The sequence below is a fragment of the Salmo salar genome, chromosome 15, assembly GCF_965601325.2.
Source record: "Salmo salar chromosome 15, fSalSal1, whole genome shotgun sequence".
NCBI classification, from domain to species: domain Eukaryota; kingdom Metazoa; phylum Chordata; class Actinopteri; order Salmoniformes; family Salmonidae; genus Salmo; species Salmo salar.
This window is the reverse complement of record NC_138305.1, coordinates 75,276,652-75,294,388: the sequence shown is the minus strand read 5'-3', so window position 1 is coordinate 75,294,388 and position 17,737 is coordinate 75,276,652. Positions and strand designations below refer to the sequence as shown.

General features: G+C 43.4%; 1 protein-coding gene across 7 annotated transcripts in view; it reads right to left on the bottom strand.

The window, feature by feature from the left end:
* Positions 1 to 17,737, bottom strand: part of acot7 (acyl-CoA thioesterase 7) — a 69,215-nt gene that overhangs the window by 20,142 nt on the left and 31,336 nt on the right. For all 7 annotated transcript variants that reach the window (XM_045696014.1, XM_045696015.2, XM_045696016.2 and 4 more), the window contains 3 exons: positions 16,356 to 16,442; positions 9,568 to 9,684; positions 1,538 to 1,722 (listed from right to left, as the gene is read on the bottom strand). In XM_045696014.1, the coding sequence (XP_045551970.1) occupies positions 1,538 to 1,722; positions 9,568 to 9,684; positions 16,356 to 16,442 (389 nt within the window). The remainder of the gene's footprint in view (positions 1 to 1,537; positions 1,723 to 9,567; positions 9,685 to 16,355; positions 16,443 to 17,737) is intronic.

Here is a 17,737-nt window from a genome sequence, read left to right as displayed (position 1 = left end):
TCTGAGTTAACCGAGATTACACCATTTGACAGTTACACTAATGATACATTTTAGGTAAAATAGGATTTTCTGAAATGGAGGCCACAGATGCTCAAATCTAACCTAATTTACTAAAGTGATATGATTAATAATTTTGCTCACAATGTAATTTCCCTTCATTTAAATTGAGTAAGTGACACTTTTTTAAAATCAAATTATCAATGGAATCCTCAAATGTATGACAGACTAAAAGGGTGTGATTAGCTAATACTTTTCTTTAATATAGACCCATCCCCCAATAACAACTTGCCCCTAGAGGGAATGCTAAAGATCCTTGTATATCTTTGTAATCTTTGTAATTTTCAAGGCGGTAACACCAATGACATTAAACTTCGGGACACATATTATATTTGTAAAAACAAGTTATTTTAATAGGCGTCTTTCTTTTTATTGATGATCTATACAATATATACAAGTATTTTGTTTACTTTCTATCATAAAAAAATTATAGATATCTAAATCTCAACAGATCTCAAAATCCCCGAAACATGTAACTACATCTCTACTGGGTCACTACTGGGACAAGCAAATTTGCTTACTCTAAGTACTTTAAAGATGGAACCCGCAGTAGGGGAAAACAGCGCTACAGTCCGCCCCATGGCCGTTGTTATTGTTTTGTTGACGAAGCAGAGGTGGGGAGCGTCAGGCATCGAGGTAAAAATTGCAGTCCATCATATTGTGCTGTTCTATCGCGCGTGCAGTGATGTCAGAGGGGAAGAAAACGGTGTTTGTTGATGGCATTAACTTCTTTGTTGTTGTATAATATCCCAAACGGACGTGGCCGTTTCACCAATTAAGGATTCTAGCTTTAAACAATGCATAAACAGAAAGTTTTGCTGTATAAATGACTTGCATTACGTTTTATCGTTGATAAACAGACCAATGTAAACAAAAACATGTACGATGTGTAACTATTTGTCATATTAAATTGTTTTTCATGGTTGCAAAGGCGAGGGACGCAAATGCTACCGCAATTCAAGAATGACCCTATTAGCTCCTTAGATGTACTGTCACACTCTCCTGGGCCCGTATTCATTAAGCGTCTCAAACAGGAGTACTGATTTATGATCAGTTTCACCTTTTAGATCACAATGAATATGATTACAAGGATAGGGGGCACCTGATCCTAGATCAGTACTCCTACTGTAGAGACGCTTTATGAATACAGGCCCTGGACTTGTTGGCTGAAAGTCTTCAATTGGTGTGATAAACCAAATTGGTCACTTACACAAGACAATGCATATTTCAGTTTGCAGCTGTTGGCTGAAATTCTCCTGACTGCACACAAACAAAATCTTAGCCCATTGGAAATTCATGAATTTTATTTCAATTCACTTCTTGAACAGACTCAATTCCAAATGGAATTGACTCCAACCCTGCTGTTTAGTGTCTACCATAGAAATATAATTCCTAGAATATAATTCTATATCTATGGTAGGCACCAAGCAATGGGGTTGGAGTCAATTCACTTTTTCGAAGAATTATATTTATATGGTACCTTCATTGGGGGGATGGGTAGAGGCTTGCCCTGCTTGTCCAGTGAGATGTAGGTGAAGAAGGCTGTGACGGCCCGGTACTTCCCCTTCTCAGCCTCTATCAGAGGATCGGCGTCCACAAACACCTCGATCTCCATAGACTTGTTACTGGCGAATGTCGCCCTTCCCGAGACAGTTACCACACAGCCTGGGGACGAAGAGGGAACATTTTATCAACCCTTTAACATAACAGGAATACAGCAGCCTGCAATTACCACACATAGCAAATTTGACGTGATATCTACATAAATAATCGCCACCTTCTTGTGGACATTGTTCAAAGAGAAGTTGAGACATCCTGCGGCTAGAGGATTTGTCAGTATTACAGCGATTTAGCCCATGCTGTGCATTACTACAAGTAAAATGTTGCCAATGGTATGACAATAATAGTCAGAGGAGTTGGCTAAAGTACGGGGTTCTGGAAGTGAATTAGACCTCCGAACCCGCGTTCCAGTTCAGATTTACGAGAGACTAAAGTCAAGCGTTTTTGGTTCTATGTGTAGGCACAGGAATTACAAGTTTAAGGTTCCAAGATGCCAGGCAACAGTTTAGAATTTGGCTTTGCAAGACCGAAAAACAACAGCACGGGCTTCTCGTTACATGTTTATTACAAAGTCATTCAATGACTTTTACAACACAATATCTGGTGCCTGTGCCTCTGAGTGAAAGATATCACGAAAAGAAAGAACACATCTTTATTTCTAAGCACTGAACAACTCAACTTGTTTAACGTTCCATCCACCCAGGGAATAATTAAGACTTATTTGTTTTTCATCCTTGTTCACTTTTATCTCAGCCAACAATGTTTAACAACAACAAAGTTCTCACAGCAGCATATCCTCCGGCACAAGACGACAACTAAGTGTGAGTTTACATCTGGTTGGTTTTGCTAATGGTCTTTGTTGAGAACATAGACACTGAATATAATCGGTGCTGTAAAAAAAAATATTAGTTGACCACTTTGTATTAAGAAGAAAAACATAGTTTTTATTGTTCAAAGTTTTTAAAGTCATTATTTTTTAATTAACATTTCAATGCATCTGCAACATGGCTGCATTCAAAATAACTCATCAAATGTTCTAAAACCTAGGCATATTCACAATAAAACTGAACGGAAAACATACAAAAAATGTGGACGTGAACCTGAAAGGCCAAACAGGCAGTATATCTAGAAAGTGCATCTGCCGCTGGCACTGAGTCCAGAGACTTTGCACAGACGTGCGTCAACCGTGCCAGGAACCACACTCGTCATCCAAAGTTTCCCTCACGTCTGCTCGCTTTGATCTTATCAACTCTGGATCTCATCACAATTTCACCTCTTTTATTTTTCCATTTCACTCGGCCAGATGAGAGAGACAGCCTTACGAGACATGCCTCTCCTGTAATGCCTGAACTACTGAAAATACAGTCTATACAGTCAGGGGGCTCAACTCGGCACCCCGAGTTCTGATGGTTTTTGCTTTGGGTCTAGTACTGGTCTCAAGTGGTAAACACACTCACCCTAGATCTTTCAAATGGTCCTGATTCTAGTCAGTACAGAAACAGTGAGACAAACACAAAAGTAGAACAGTAATAGCCCAATGAAACCCGTCAACCCCCTAAGATCAATGTCCGCGCCCCTGCAGAAATCGAATTAGCGTCATAAAAACATCCCCGTCACGATCTCTCTGTTTAAGTCAGAGATATCTGCGTCTCAATCCACCGCATCCGCCGATGTAACAGTTCCGCATCTGAGGTGAAAGGTCACAGAGTTAGAGCGGTATTTGTCAGACCATGATACTACCCAAAAATCGTCCTCCTCACAAAATTGTCTGTAGCGTCCGAACAGTTTAGCCTAAACACTAATATGACCCCTATGTGTAAAGGTGAGACTCTCATGAACATGTCGGTTGTAGACCTCAAAAGACTCGTCTCAAGGTCCCCCGGTACCATTCTAAAAAATGAATGGCATTATAGAAGGAGACTGTTTAGTGAAAAAAATAAGAGGTTAAATACATGTAAAAAATTTAAATAATAATGTTTCCTGATCTTTCTTATATCTCTCAGATATAGGATAGACACTTTAGAACAAACTTCCTTTAGATTTTTTGGGAGGGACTATCTGTTGTTCCATGTAGTGAATTTGTTATTCAATGCACTTGTATAACATCAAATACTTTTTTTGATATTTTTTTATAATTCAAGTGGTGTTAAAATTCTAAATCAAATAGCAAAATAATCCTTGGTACGACCTTCTTAAAACAATTCCATATAAACTCATCAAAAAAACAAACGTCCTCTCACTGTCAACTGCGTTTATTTTCAGCAAACTTAACATGAGTAAATATTTGTATGAACATAACAAGATTCAACAACTGAGACATAAACTGAACAAGTTCCACAGACTAAGAGGAATGGAATAATGTGTCCCTGAACAAAGGGGGGGGGTAAAAATCAAAAGTAACAGTCAGTATCTGGTGTGGCCACCAACTACATTAAGTACTGCAGTACTGCACCCCTATCCTCATGGCCTGCACCAGATTTGCCAGTTCTTGCTGTGAGATGTTACCCCACAGTTCCACCAAGGCACCTGTAAGTTCCCAGACATTTCTGGGGGGAATGGCCCTAGCCCTCACCCTCCGATCCAACAGGTCCCAGACGTGCTCAATGGGATTGAGATCCGGGCTCTTCGCAGGCCATGGCAAAACACTAACATTCCTGTCTTTCAAGAAATCACGCACAGAACGAGCAGTATGGCTGGTGGCATTGTCATGCTAGAGGGTCATGTCAGGATGAGCCTGCAGGAAGGGTACCACATGAGGGAGGAGGATGTCTTCCCTGTAACGCACAGCGTTGAGATTGCCTGCAATGACAACAAGCTCAATCCTATGATGCTGTGACACACCGTCCCAGAACATGACGGACCCTCCACCTCCAAATCGATCCCGCTCCAGAGTACAGGCCTCGGTGTAACGCTCATTTCTTCGATGATAAACGCGAATCCGACCATCACCTCTGGTGAGACAAAACCGTGACTCGTCAGTGAAGAGCACTTTTTGCCAGTCCTGTCTGGTCCAGCGACGGTGGGTTTGTGCCCATAGGTGACGTTGTTGCCGGTGAAGTCTGGTGAGGACCTGCCTTACAACAGGCCTACAAGCCCTCAGTCCAGCCTCTCTCAGCCTATTGCGGACAGTCTGAGCACTGATGGAGGGATTGTGCATTCCTGGTGTAACTCGGGCAGTTGTTGTTGCCATCCTGTACCTGTCCCGCAAGTGTGATGTTCGGATGTACCGATCCTGTGCAGGTGTTGTTACACGTGGTCTGCCACTGCGAGGACGATCAGCTGTCCGTCCTGTCTCCCTGTAGCGCTGTCTTAGGCGTCTCACAGTACGGACATTGCAATTTATTGCCCTGGCCACATCTGCAGTCCTCATGCTTCCTTGCAGCATGCCTAAGGCACGTTCACACAGATGAGCAGGGACCCTGAGCATCTTTCTTTTGGTGTTTTTCAGAGTCAGTAGAAAGGCCTCTTTAGTGTCCTAAGTTTTCATACCTGTGATCTTAATTGCCTACCATCTGTAAGCTGTTAGTGTCTTAACAACTGTTCCACGGGTGCATGTTCATTAATTGTTTATGGTTCATTGAACAAGCATGGGAAACAGTGTTTAAACCCTTTACAATGAAGATCTGTGAAGTTATTTGGATTTTTACGAATGATCTTTGAAAGACAGGGTCCTGAAAAAGGGACGTTTCTTTTTTTGCTGAGATTAGCTTAGTAGTTCCCCCATCCCCGGTTTAGACAGGACTTAGACTCTCATGGGATTAAACCATTAGTTTCCATTTACAGAGAAAAGTAGGTTGTAGTCTCGTCGCTGTGTGGAAGAGTGCACTGCTACTTGTTTAAAGACTTCCTCCAGCGATTTTTGAACTTTTTCTGTTGAAAAGCAATATCCCAAGTATAAATACAGTAAAGTACAAACACAAAAGGGTTAGACACAACTTCAAACCAGGAGTAAGGCATTCAGGGAGTTGGTCTGATGGGAATCCCTGATGTCATCACCCTTGCTTGAGGAACAATAGAGGGGCAATAGAGAACAAAACAGGAAAGGCCCCTCCCCCACTTGGTGATGTCATGATTTACCTGGACTACCTATTGAGATTAGCCTTTTGTTACATATATCAGGTGTTAAATGAGGTGAAAAGGCAACTAGGGGCCACATTAAGGGCTCAGTCAATCTATGTGATACATGGTAGTGAGAGGGTTCTTTAAATCCACCATTTACCTTATTGAATTTGATCTGTCTTCCCTATGCAGCATCTCTCTCTCTCTCTCTCTCTCTCTCTCTCTCTCTCTCTCTCTCTCTCTCTCTCTCTCTCTCTCTCTCTCTCTCTCTCTCTCTCTCTCTCTCTCTCTCTCTCTCTCTCTCTCTCTCTCTCTCTCTCTCTCTCTCTCTCTCTCTCTCTCTCTCTCTCTCTCTCTCTCTCTCTCTCTCTCTCTCTCTCTCTCTCTCTCTCTCTCTCTCTCTCTCTCTCTCTCTCTCTCTCTCTCTCTCTCTCTCTCTCTCTCTCTCTCTCTCTCTCTCTCTCTCTCTCTCTCTCTCTCTCTCTCTCTCTCTCTCTCTCTCTCTCTCTCTCTCTCTCTCTCTCTCTCTCTCTCTCTCTCTCTGTGATGGATGAGGTGCAGAGAAACAAATTGAACCGCTGCCTCAAACTCCTCTACAGCCGCAAAACGGACTGCCAGATGGGATATATCAGACCAGGAAACTGACTACGTAGAGAACAAGTCACTTACTCTCACCCATCTCCCACCTCCTGCTAGGAAGGTAAGCCTGCACGCCCCAATGTGTCAAGGGAATCTTCAGGTCTCATATGACCTATATACTGTACATTGCAATTACAAACGAGCAGGTAACGCATACATCGCAAGTAACACATATATATTCACAGCCTTGACACTGACATAGTAAAAAATACAAGATAATTCCTGCTACAAACGTTTGAGTATTATGGGGTTTTTGCAACGGAGTTCAGTGCTGTTTCGCGGACCAAAAACATTGTACACCATAAGTCAAAGTCCTGTATAAACACATCATTAATTGTGTGGGTGCAGAGCGTAGGCCAAGGGAACATGTGTTAGACATTGGTGGGACCACCCACAACTCATAAACCAATCAGCTGAAAGCATGCCGGTTTATACAGTATTTTTCCATCGCCAATAAGCGGAAACACCCCCCTACCTTGTGTGGGTTGACAGGTTAAAGACATGACCAGCATTCTGTGCTGAACTACGATATATTCCTGATGCGCTAGCATCCTGTTATGTTCTCTAAAAAGACAAACGGTTGCATCCTGTGCGTGTATTCAACAGCGATCACACGGTCCGAACACATTGGTTTACGCAGGATGCTGTAAAGGCAGCTGAGTCAGTGACAGTATTGATTGCATTTTTTTATGAGGTGTCTATCTGAGAGGTCTAAGTGGGTCTGTCCACTGTTGATGGATGAGATGCAGAGAGGCACCATTTCGACTACTCTCTTAATGCTAACAGACCACATACCTCTATGGCGGTGTCCTACTGATCCCCACATCGTGGGATGGGAACACCGTGCTTGATGACAACCATAACACTGGCATCACTGGAATAAATACAGCACTGTGTATCTGGATCATGTCATAACACAACAACTTTAGTGCTCATTGCTCAGCCTCCAACGGCTATGTCCACGGTTTTCCAAATCATGGCAAGACATTCAGCCAATTGCTTAGCTTCTAAGGGCTAGTACATAACCAACTGTCAGCTCCTTCCATCCAGGACATCAAATTTGTATTTATTTTACTAGGCAAGTCAGTTAAGAACAAATTCTTATTTACAATAACAGGCTACCGGTGAACAGCGGGTGAACTTCCTTGTTCAGGGGAAGAACGACAGATTTTTACCTTGTCAGCTAGGGGATTCGATCCAGCAACCTTCCGGTTACTGGCCCAACGCTCTAACCACTAGGCTACCTGCCGCCCCTCATCAAATGCACCTCATCAAGTAACATGGCTTCCATGAGATACATGATGAAGAAACTTTTGTTGAGAACAAAACCCATCTCTAAAAGCATGAGCCTGTACAACTAAACAACCAAATAAACCCTGGAATGATAACACTGACAAGAGTTGTATGGGTTTCAAGTTAAACACTGTTTATAAAAGAATCACAAATTGTAAAAGCTCTGTCAAGTTCCCATCACACAGATAGACTAAGGTAGGTCTGGAGTTTCAGATGGGTAATTGCTGTTGAGCCAAGACTGTGACATGGCATATGGGTCAACAGTGTCACGGTCAAATTATGCAGATAGAATGTCAATTTTTCAGAAATGGATGTGTCCCTCTGCCGGGTTTATTGATAATGGTCTTCACCCAAGATCAACAGTACATCAACATTCTGTGTGGAGGCTCCTATTGCACTTGCTAATCTGAGAGTATTATGGCTCAAGCAGAGAATCAATTATTCACTGTATTGACATCCAGGTAAGGGAACAGGAAGTAATGGATTGTCATCAATGATTTATATCCTCTCACTAGAGCAATAAACAATATTAGCCTAGTCAGGAATAATGTAAATGGGAAATAAGGTAAAATACCATGTTTTTTTCCAGATACGGTGCACAACAAAAGTGGCTGGTAATGATAAACTCAAATGTGACACAGGTTAGCTAATCCACATGCAACATGCTGCTTGTCAAATGTTGAAATTGAAGGCAGTTGAATTTGACACATTCTCAGGTAATGGTGTGTTCTGAAGCTGTTAATCATCAGTTAGCAGGTTAGCCTACAGTGGGGGAAAAAAGTATTTGATCCTCTGCTGATTTTGTACATTTGCCCACTGACAAAGAAAGGATCTGTAACGGTCGTCGTAATGGATGGACCAAGGCGCAGCGGGTTGAGTGCTCATATTTAACTTTTAATGTGAACACTTAATAAACAAAACAAGACAAACGGACGGACGGACGGACGGACGGACGGACGGACGGACGGACGGACGGACGGACGGACAACCAGTCTTGCAGGCAACACACAGCTATGCAAAGAACAACCTCCCACAAATCCCATGACAAACACATTCCTATTTATAGGACCTTCAATCAGAGGCAACGATAGACAGCTGCCTCCAATTGAAGGCCCCAACCCTAATTACCTAAACATAGAAATAGAAATGACTAGACAGATCATAGAAATACACTAACATAGACCAATGACAAAAACCTCAGAATACATAAACCAAACACCCCTCTACATACACACCCCGAACCATATAAAACAAATACCCCCTGCCACGTCCTGACCAAACTATAATAACAAATAACCCCTTTACTGGTCAGGATGTGACAGGATCAGTCTATAATTTGAATGGTAGGTTTATTTGAACAGTGAGAGACAGAATAACAACAAAATTATCCAGAAAAACGCATGTCAGAAATGTTATAAATTGATTTGCATTTTAATGAGGGAAATACGTATTTGACCCCCTCACAATCATAAAGATTTCTGGCTCCCAGGTGTCTTTTATACAGGTAACGAGCTGAGATTAGGAGCACATCCTTAAAAGGGAGTGCTCCTAACTGCAGCTTGTTACCTGTAAAAAAGACACCTGTCCACAGAAGCAATCAATCAATCAGATTCCAAACTCTCCACCATGGCCAAGACCAAAGAGCTCTCCAAGGATGTCAGGGACAAGATCGTAGACCTACACAAGACTGGAATGGGCTACAAGACCATCGCCAAGCAGCTTGGTTACTGCGGTTACTACTATGTTAATAAACATGTGTGATTAAATAAAATATATTTAATATAAAGCTGTAAATAAATCTCCAATGAAGTGAATTACCTGTAATTATGCAGTATGTACTGTATATTATTTAGTATTGACACATTTTGTTCTTCATTGCTTATAGTAAATTGGAGGGGACCAAGGACTAAGATCTGAGGGACACCCGTACGGATAACAGTCCGTTTACCATTTCCTTACCTTTCATGATCTTGCGATGGAAGTTGATGGCATCCACAGAGGCAGTGACTATGTTGGTCTTGCAGTGTCGGGCCGCCACGATTCCGGCCACCTCGTCCATCAGTTTCATTGTCACACCTGGGGAGACCAGATAGCATGTGACTCCTATGTTGTCATTAAATCAAATCTTTCCTCTAATATAATTTCCCCCACAGTATATCAATAAAAGTATTCTGTCTTTCATATTCAGCATTGATCAGTTTCAGGGCCATGAGAACATGACCTACTTTGCAGTCTATTTTTCAGACTATTTAATCAATTTTTTTCCCCTTTTTCACAATGTATCGACAGTTAGCTCATGAAGAGGAGGCACAAGGAATGTCAAACTGCATTTGTTTCAGTCCATTCTAATCAAATGCATGATCTCTGATATCGATTTGGAGCCTCAAAATCAGTGGTGTGCATCTCTGTTGCATAGACAGAGAGAGCGAGAGAGAAAGTGAAAAAGAGGAGAGAGAAAGTGAGAAAGAGAGAGAGCGATAGAGAAAAAGAGATTTACAGCAAAATAGAGAGTTAGGAGGGGTTGTACTGTACATCCATTGCTGATGATACCAGATTGCTGTCGGCTGAGAGTGCACCGAGATAAGGGGAAGGGGGATGGATTTCCTGTGAGGAGACAGGATGTGATGTATGAGGGCTGGCAGACTGTCCAATCATGCCCTTCATGGCCACAGCCAGAGATTGATGCGGACCAGAGGTGTCAGCGCTGACAGGAAGATAGAAAACTCTGCAGAACTCTTGATACGTTTCCCCTGTGCCAGAGAGCTCTATGACAATAAATGGCCAATTCACACCTACTGATGCACGCGCGCACAGACCTAGACACGCATACCTACAAACACCTACACACATGCAAGCACACACACACAGACACACACACAGACACACACACGCAGTTCTGATGAAGGCCTAGTTACAACGATCAGAACTTCAAGGTTGTTTCTTGCAATCAGAATGTATTACGTAGCCTGGTTCTACATGAGAAGTGAGACGGCACAGCTCAGTTTCTCTGCGAAGTACCAGACATTTAGACGAGGCTAAATGTAGTCATTATATGCTGGTAGCATCTTAAGTGCTGGGAAAGATGCAAAGTCACATTTGAGATTGCTTATGTAATACAGTACCAGACATGAATGCCTGTCACTATCAATTCTTCTCTTGCTGAGGAAATGTAAGCATGGGGTTCTAGGATAGTAGCCATAAGATAGAAACATAACACATCCAGTGGCTTTGAGCAGGTGCTGGAGATCAAAGAGAGCTATAAGTTCAGCAAAAATACAAAGATAGGTTTTGGCTCACTATTATCTATGCTACAACTTTGAGGTCTGAAAAGTGTTTCATGCAGCTGTTCATATGGGAATGTTAAAGCTGAGAGAACTAATTTTATTCGGTTGATACGTCTAACAGCCTGCTGGTGTGCTGCAGTGTGCTTTAACTTGCCTGCATGAGGTTGCACGTTGCGCAGACATACTGTAGATAGTCATGAATGGGGCTTAATGGTCGTTTTGGAACGGTAAAAAAACAATAATCTTGCATGGGTTGAGCCTATAGGCAACACGGCTACCTCCAAAGTGTATACTAGACCAGTGCTATGGCTCTGGAATAGGTTTGATGGCATACAGGTGTGAAAGTAACCCATTTTTTCAATTATATTTAACCTTTTTTGAACCAGGAAGTCCCATTGAGGAAGGACATCTTTATCAAGGCAGACCTGACCAAGAAGGGGCCTCAATACATGTCATAAAAATAGACAGTATGTGGAAGGCCATTTACAGGGGAGGCAATCACATCCTTTACGTTCTCACCTCCCTAATCTTCACAATGGAAGACAGCAGGAAGCTGCCCTCTGAAAAAAAAAGTCCCTGCCCGGCTTCCTTTTTTCCCTTGTTTCTCCCATTTGATGTGGTTGTGCATCTAAAAAGGTGACAGCAGCCAGCGTGCTCTCAGTGTGTGGACAGGGGAAGTTATTATCCATCGGTGTAGGATCATTTTCAATGACCGTGTGTGTGATGAAGCATCATGAGACACTGCATTGTTTTTTTCCCCTCTCAGCCCCACGTGAAAATTGATGGGATCTCACCTCGGATTGAATTTCCCCTGGGTCTAGGGAAATGCCACTCGCATATATTCAGGAGCTGTCGGGAGTCGTGTCTGTGCATGCAGCCGCCCTGCTGCTGCTGTTCACTGCTACCACTTCCTAGAGACCCTCTTGTGAGCCATTAATCAGAACTGAATGTAAACAGAACTGGATGTAAACAAGAACAAACTTTGTGTTTTTCTCTCAAAATACGCACTGTTTATTTTCCTACATGTATTGGTGCCTTTGGCTTTAGGCAATGAAGTCTCTCTCTGCCTTTAATCAACATTTATTAGAACGTTACAGTCCTGGAAATGACAGTGTTATCAAGGAATTCAAAATGGCGAAGTCAAATCTGTTGTAGTCAAGAGATGCTGCAAATGGGATTATACGCTCTATATGGCAGTTTTATGTCATGGTGTTTGTTATTCCCTGGTATTTCTTCCTATGCCGAAATATATCTAATTTACTAACACTATATTATGTTATCACTCATGCTAATGGCTAACACTATGTTATGTTATCACTCATGCTAATGGCTAACACTATGTTATGTTATCACTAATGCGAATGGCTAACACTATGTTATGTTATCACTCATGCTAATTGCTAACACTATGGTATGTTATCACTCATGCTAATGTCTAACACTATATTATGTTGTCACTCATGCTAATGGCTAACACTATGTTATGTTATCACTAATGCTAATGTCTAACACTATGTTATGTTATCACTAATGCTAATGGCTAACACTATGTTATGTTATCACTAATCTATCACTAATGCTAATGGCTAACACTATGTTATGCTATCACTAATGCTAATGGCTAACACTATGTTACGTTATCACTAATGCTAATGGCTAACACTGTTATGTTATCACTCATGCTAATGGATAACACTAGCACCTCCCATCATTTAGCTTGAAAAAGCCCTGCGCCTGGAGACACATCATGAGTTTATACCTCCTCCACAAACCACCCGACAGGAAATATCTTTCAAATGGAGAGAAAACCCATCTAAAATGAAAAGGGAAAGGGGGGATACCTAATCAGCTGCACAAGTGAATGCATTCAACCAAAATATGTCTTCCGCATTTAACCCAACCCCTTTGAATCAGAGAGGAGCAGGGGCTGCCTTAATCGACATCCACGTCATCGGCGCCTGGGAAGCAGTTGTTATTTGGGGTTAACTGCCTTGCTCAAGGGAGGGAATGCGTAAGAGGTCAGTGTCTCGACTGTATATTTCAAAATATGGCAACTGATGAGAAGGGGGGCGGAGCTTGTTGAGATACGACTGGCCTCTCTTTGGATTGACCTCCGACTGGGGCTGTGGCGGTCACAAAATTTCGTCAGCCGGTGATTGTCAAGCAAATAACTGGTCGGCCTCACGGTAATTGACCGTTAATTAACAAACACATTTAACATCTCCTGGCTTCCACACATAGCCTACAAGCTACTGATATAGACCTTAGGAACATCTACATTTTAAAAAGTCTAATATATCCATATAGCCTGCACCTTCACAATAAATCCATAATTTTTTTTAAGACAGGTCTAAAGAAGCATGATATGAAGAAAATGTAGTCTATTTCAGAAGAACAGAATAGCATTCTCTGAGTTGAAACCCAGGCTTTAAGATAACAAAGGGAGATCTGGGCAGCGCCAAGGTGTTCGCTCGTCTCCCATCAGCCGTGCCCACACTCATGACCTCCCCAGGATGCGTAGTTATAAAAAAAAAAAACAGCACTCCCCTACGGATGGGGGTAAATAAAATCTCTCTCTTTCTCTCTCTCTCTCTCTCTCTGTGTTTCTCGTTCTCTCCGCAGCGAGTGCTATAATCAAATGGCTCAACCTGCCTCCTAATGAGGTGTTACCATAGAAACAGGTCCCGTTAATGTTTTCGCAAGTAGCTCCCGAGGTCCTGAAAAGCCACATATTTTATGTATATTTGTCCGCTGTTTTAGAGTTTGCAGCTGTTTCCTGCATAAACAACTTCCCACTGGGCACAGATAACAAGTGGGTGCTGTATTCTACAAATAGCAAGTGGGCGCTGTCATGGTTACCATAAAAATTGCTTCGGCTGATCAAGGGCTGGCAGGAAACAGTGTCACGATACTAGAAATGGCTTCAAAGTTTCAGGGGGATATGGAGAGCAAAAAGGAGGGACAAACAAGGCTTGGATATATGTGTTAACAGTGATTTAACCAACAAATATATACATATAAATGATTGTTTATTTACATTCTGAATATTTAAGAGACACTTTTATAACAGACAGACTGACTCTAGTACTCAAAACAAGCCAAGGCTGGTGTTAAGTTGATTAACACTTACAGTAAATGACAGTTTGTGTGTGCACGCGTCATGTTGGTGATGCGTCGTAAATGACAGTTTGTGTGTGCACGCGTCATGTTGGTGATGCGTCAGGTCAATGTGTTTTGTTAGTTAGCTTGAATTGAAGGAGAATTTGATTGATTGATAAGCACACACACACACACTCATATATATATACTCACTCACACACACACACACACACACACACCATGGCCCCGTTAGACAGCAGGACTACATCTGATTGATGAATGCTACAACATGCCAAACAATTCTGAAATGAAACGACAAAGCCTTTGAATCACCCATGTTTTTCCATTTATTTGTCTATTGTTTAATCAGACTGCCATGATCTCACAGCCTATGGCAGTCAACAGCTGTTTCCATGGAAACACGTGGAAAGCTTCCTAACACCACAAGGAGTGAGCTAGTGAGAGAGAGCGAGAGAGAGCGCAAGAGAGAGCGAGAGAGGGAGAGAGAGAGAGAGAAAGAAAGAGAATGAATGATGGTTGGCAGGGAGAGATATCCTCTTTCTTTCCTCTCACACCAGCTGAGTTAGCCCTCAAGTATTTGAAAGCATTGGATTGGTCTGAGCATGGGCTAGAGAGGAAATGTTCACCTTATTTACACCAGTCCATTTCTTTTAAACCTATGAGGTTGGGAGTGAATGGATACACACTTTGGCGAAACAGAATTCAGCAGCACTCTAGTGTGGGGAGTCCAGGCTGTGGACTGCAGATGGAAGTTGTTCTTAAGCACAGGATCAGCTTCCTCTACCCAATTCCTAACTTAATCCATTAGCTGATCTAAGATCAGCATCTAGGTCTAGGGGCAGTGTCCGCCTACTCAGAAAAACCTTTTGATGAGGCACTTGTCCTTGACCATGTAAACTGTGGCTGTGACATCCAGTTTGGCTGTGAGGGGGAGACACAGTCACGGCTCCCTGGGCTGGCCTAGTTTGAAGGACTTCTGAAGTCCAGACTCCACTCTGTCATGGATGGACCCCTTAGGCCCCCCTCTCACTGCCTGAGAGCCTTGTGCTCCCCATCCATCTATTCACTTTCACTAAAATCATTGGTGATTCATCTGCCCTGGATTAATCTCCTGAGTCATTAGAAATCAGTCATTAAAGATGCTGCGCAATCAAAATCATATCTTTTTTTTGTCTTTAATGGTTTATATTGTTCAGAAAGCAACACGATTCTTCAGACAAAAACACACACACACACAGTGTTCCAAGGCTTTCCCAGCACATGTACTAACTTTAAAACCCTGCATCAGGCAGCGGCTTCAACCACTGTACTATTCAACCCAGCAGGCAAGCTTATTGGTATTCCCAACAACACTCCATAGGACCATCCCGGCCTGTCTAGCGTGGAAATCCTGCCAGACATACGATGAAAGAGAAAAACCTTCATTATATGAAAAGAGGGAGGGAGGGGGAGAGAGAGAGAGGGGTAAAATGGCCCATGATGACTTTAGCTGTGTATGATGAGCGATCGATAACTGGCGGCTTGGGAACCTTGTTGCTCCTCATCTGTGATGTGCTCATTACCACAAGAATGGCCATCGGAGAGAAATACAGATCAGCGCACGGGAAAAGTTCTGTGTTTACCTTCTACAGATGGCCAGAGATGGTGTTGAATATCAGATTTTACAGATACTGGGCAACAAAAAAAACAACCTGCATTCACTTGCACTCTTTTGAAGTTTCAATCTTTTTAAGCAGCAGCAGATTTGAAAAGGTCTGACTGATAGTTAACGTGACACAGTGATAATATGTCAGGTCAATGTTGTTGCTGTGCGACAATATTACATTTCCGTATTCATTTGCATTGATCGCTACAGAGGGAACGAAGAAATAAACAGAAAGGAGGAGAGAGAAAGAGACACAAGGGAAGAGAGGAAAGGATAGATAACAGCAGACAGAAGAGAGACAGAGAGAGAGCAGAGACGTGGGGGGCAGAGAGGGGGGGGAAGACACAGTTAAGAGGCTGATGTGAAATGTCTGACTTTTTAATTTGGACCCACTGAGGAATGTGTCCAATTAAGAGGCAAATGAGGAACAAGCGGCGGCGGCCATTTAGAATGCAGTTTGTGCCCTTTTCATGCTCCCCTCCTCGCTCACATGGAGTGGCTCATTAAGGACGCTATGCAGAGAACGCTGCTGAGGATGCTAGCACTGTCGTGATTACATAAGACATCCTGGCTGGATGCTGCTGCCTCTCTGTCTCTCTCTTCCTTACAATCTATCCGGAACTTACAAACCATTTAAAACTCTGTTGAATGACACACACACACACACACAGTAGAAGTGATCGAGCGGATTTACTCACCTCCATGTACGAAGCCATGCAGCGTGCAGTCTGAAGGCCCCACCAGATGGATCAGACTGGATTGGCTAAAGCCGACCGTATAGGGCTCTGCAACACACACACACAAAAAAAACAGGGTTGAAATATAAGTATTGAGACAGTTAAATGGCCTCAGTATTACTAAAATAATCAGGGAATAACCAGGAAGACTTTGCGAAGCGTTCAAGGATGGAAAAATTCCATCCATCCGTCCTAATATCTCTGTGCTTGTAACGGGCGTCGTATGAAGTGGACCAAGGCGCAGTGGGTTGAGTGCTCATATTTACTTTTATTAAACACTTAATCACAAAACAAGAAAACGAACGAACGCACAAACAGTCTTGCAGGCTAAACACAGCAGTGCAAAAACAACTTCCCACAAAAGACAGGTGAAAACAGGGCTACCTAAGTATAACTCCCAATCAGCAACAACAATGTACAGCTGTTCCTGATTGAGAGCCATACCAGGCCAACAAAGAAATACACAACATAGAAAACCCATAGAAATACAAAACATAGAACAATACCCCAAAACCCCGGAACACATAAAACAAACACCCCCTGCCACGTCCTGACCAAACTACAATAACAAATAACCCCTTATACTGGTCAGGACGTGACAGTACCCCCCCCCCCCAAAGGTGCAGACCCCGGATGTACCTACACAAAAAACAAAAATAAACCCAAAATAAAAAATAAACCCAAACTAAAGGGAGGGTGGCCACCGTCACCGACGGTTCTTGTGCTACACCCCCCCCCCCCCCCCTCCCCAACCCACCTACTCTGGAGGTGGCTCAGGCTCTGGCCTTACTCCCCCACCTAACCTGTCCACCCCCACTAAATAATTATTAAATGTTACCCTTCCCGAAGTCTCTGGGCTATGGCGCATCGCTGAAGACCTCGGGCTGATGCGCGTCGCTGGAGACCTCAGACTGATGCGCGTTGCTGGCTGCGCCGATTCCGGACTGTAGGGCGACTCTCGCTGCGCCGATTCCGGACTGTAGGGCGACTCTCGCTGCGCCGGCTCCGGACTGTGGGCCGTCTCTCTCGGCTCCGGACTGTGGGCCGTCTCTGCTGGCTCCGGACTGTGGGCCCTCTCTCTACGGGGCACTGTCGCCGGACACTCTGGACGAGGCACTGTCGCCGCACACTCTGGACGAGGCACTGTCGCCGGACACTCTGGACGAGGCACTGTCGCCGGACACTCTGGACGAGGCACTGTCGCCGGACACTCTGGACGAGGCACTGTCGCCGGACACTCTGGACGAGGCACTGTCGCCGGACACTCTGGACGGGGACTGCGCACTGAAGGCCTGATGCGTGGGGCTGGCTTAGGAAGCGCCAGCCTAGGGCCACGCACCACA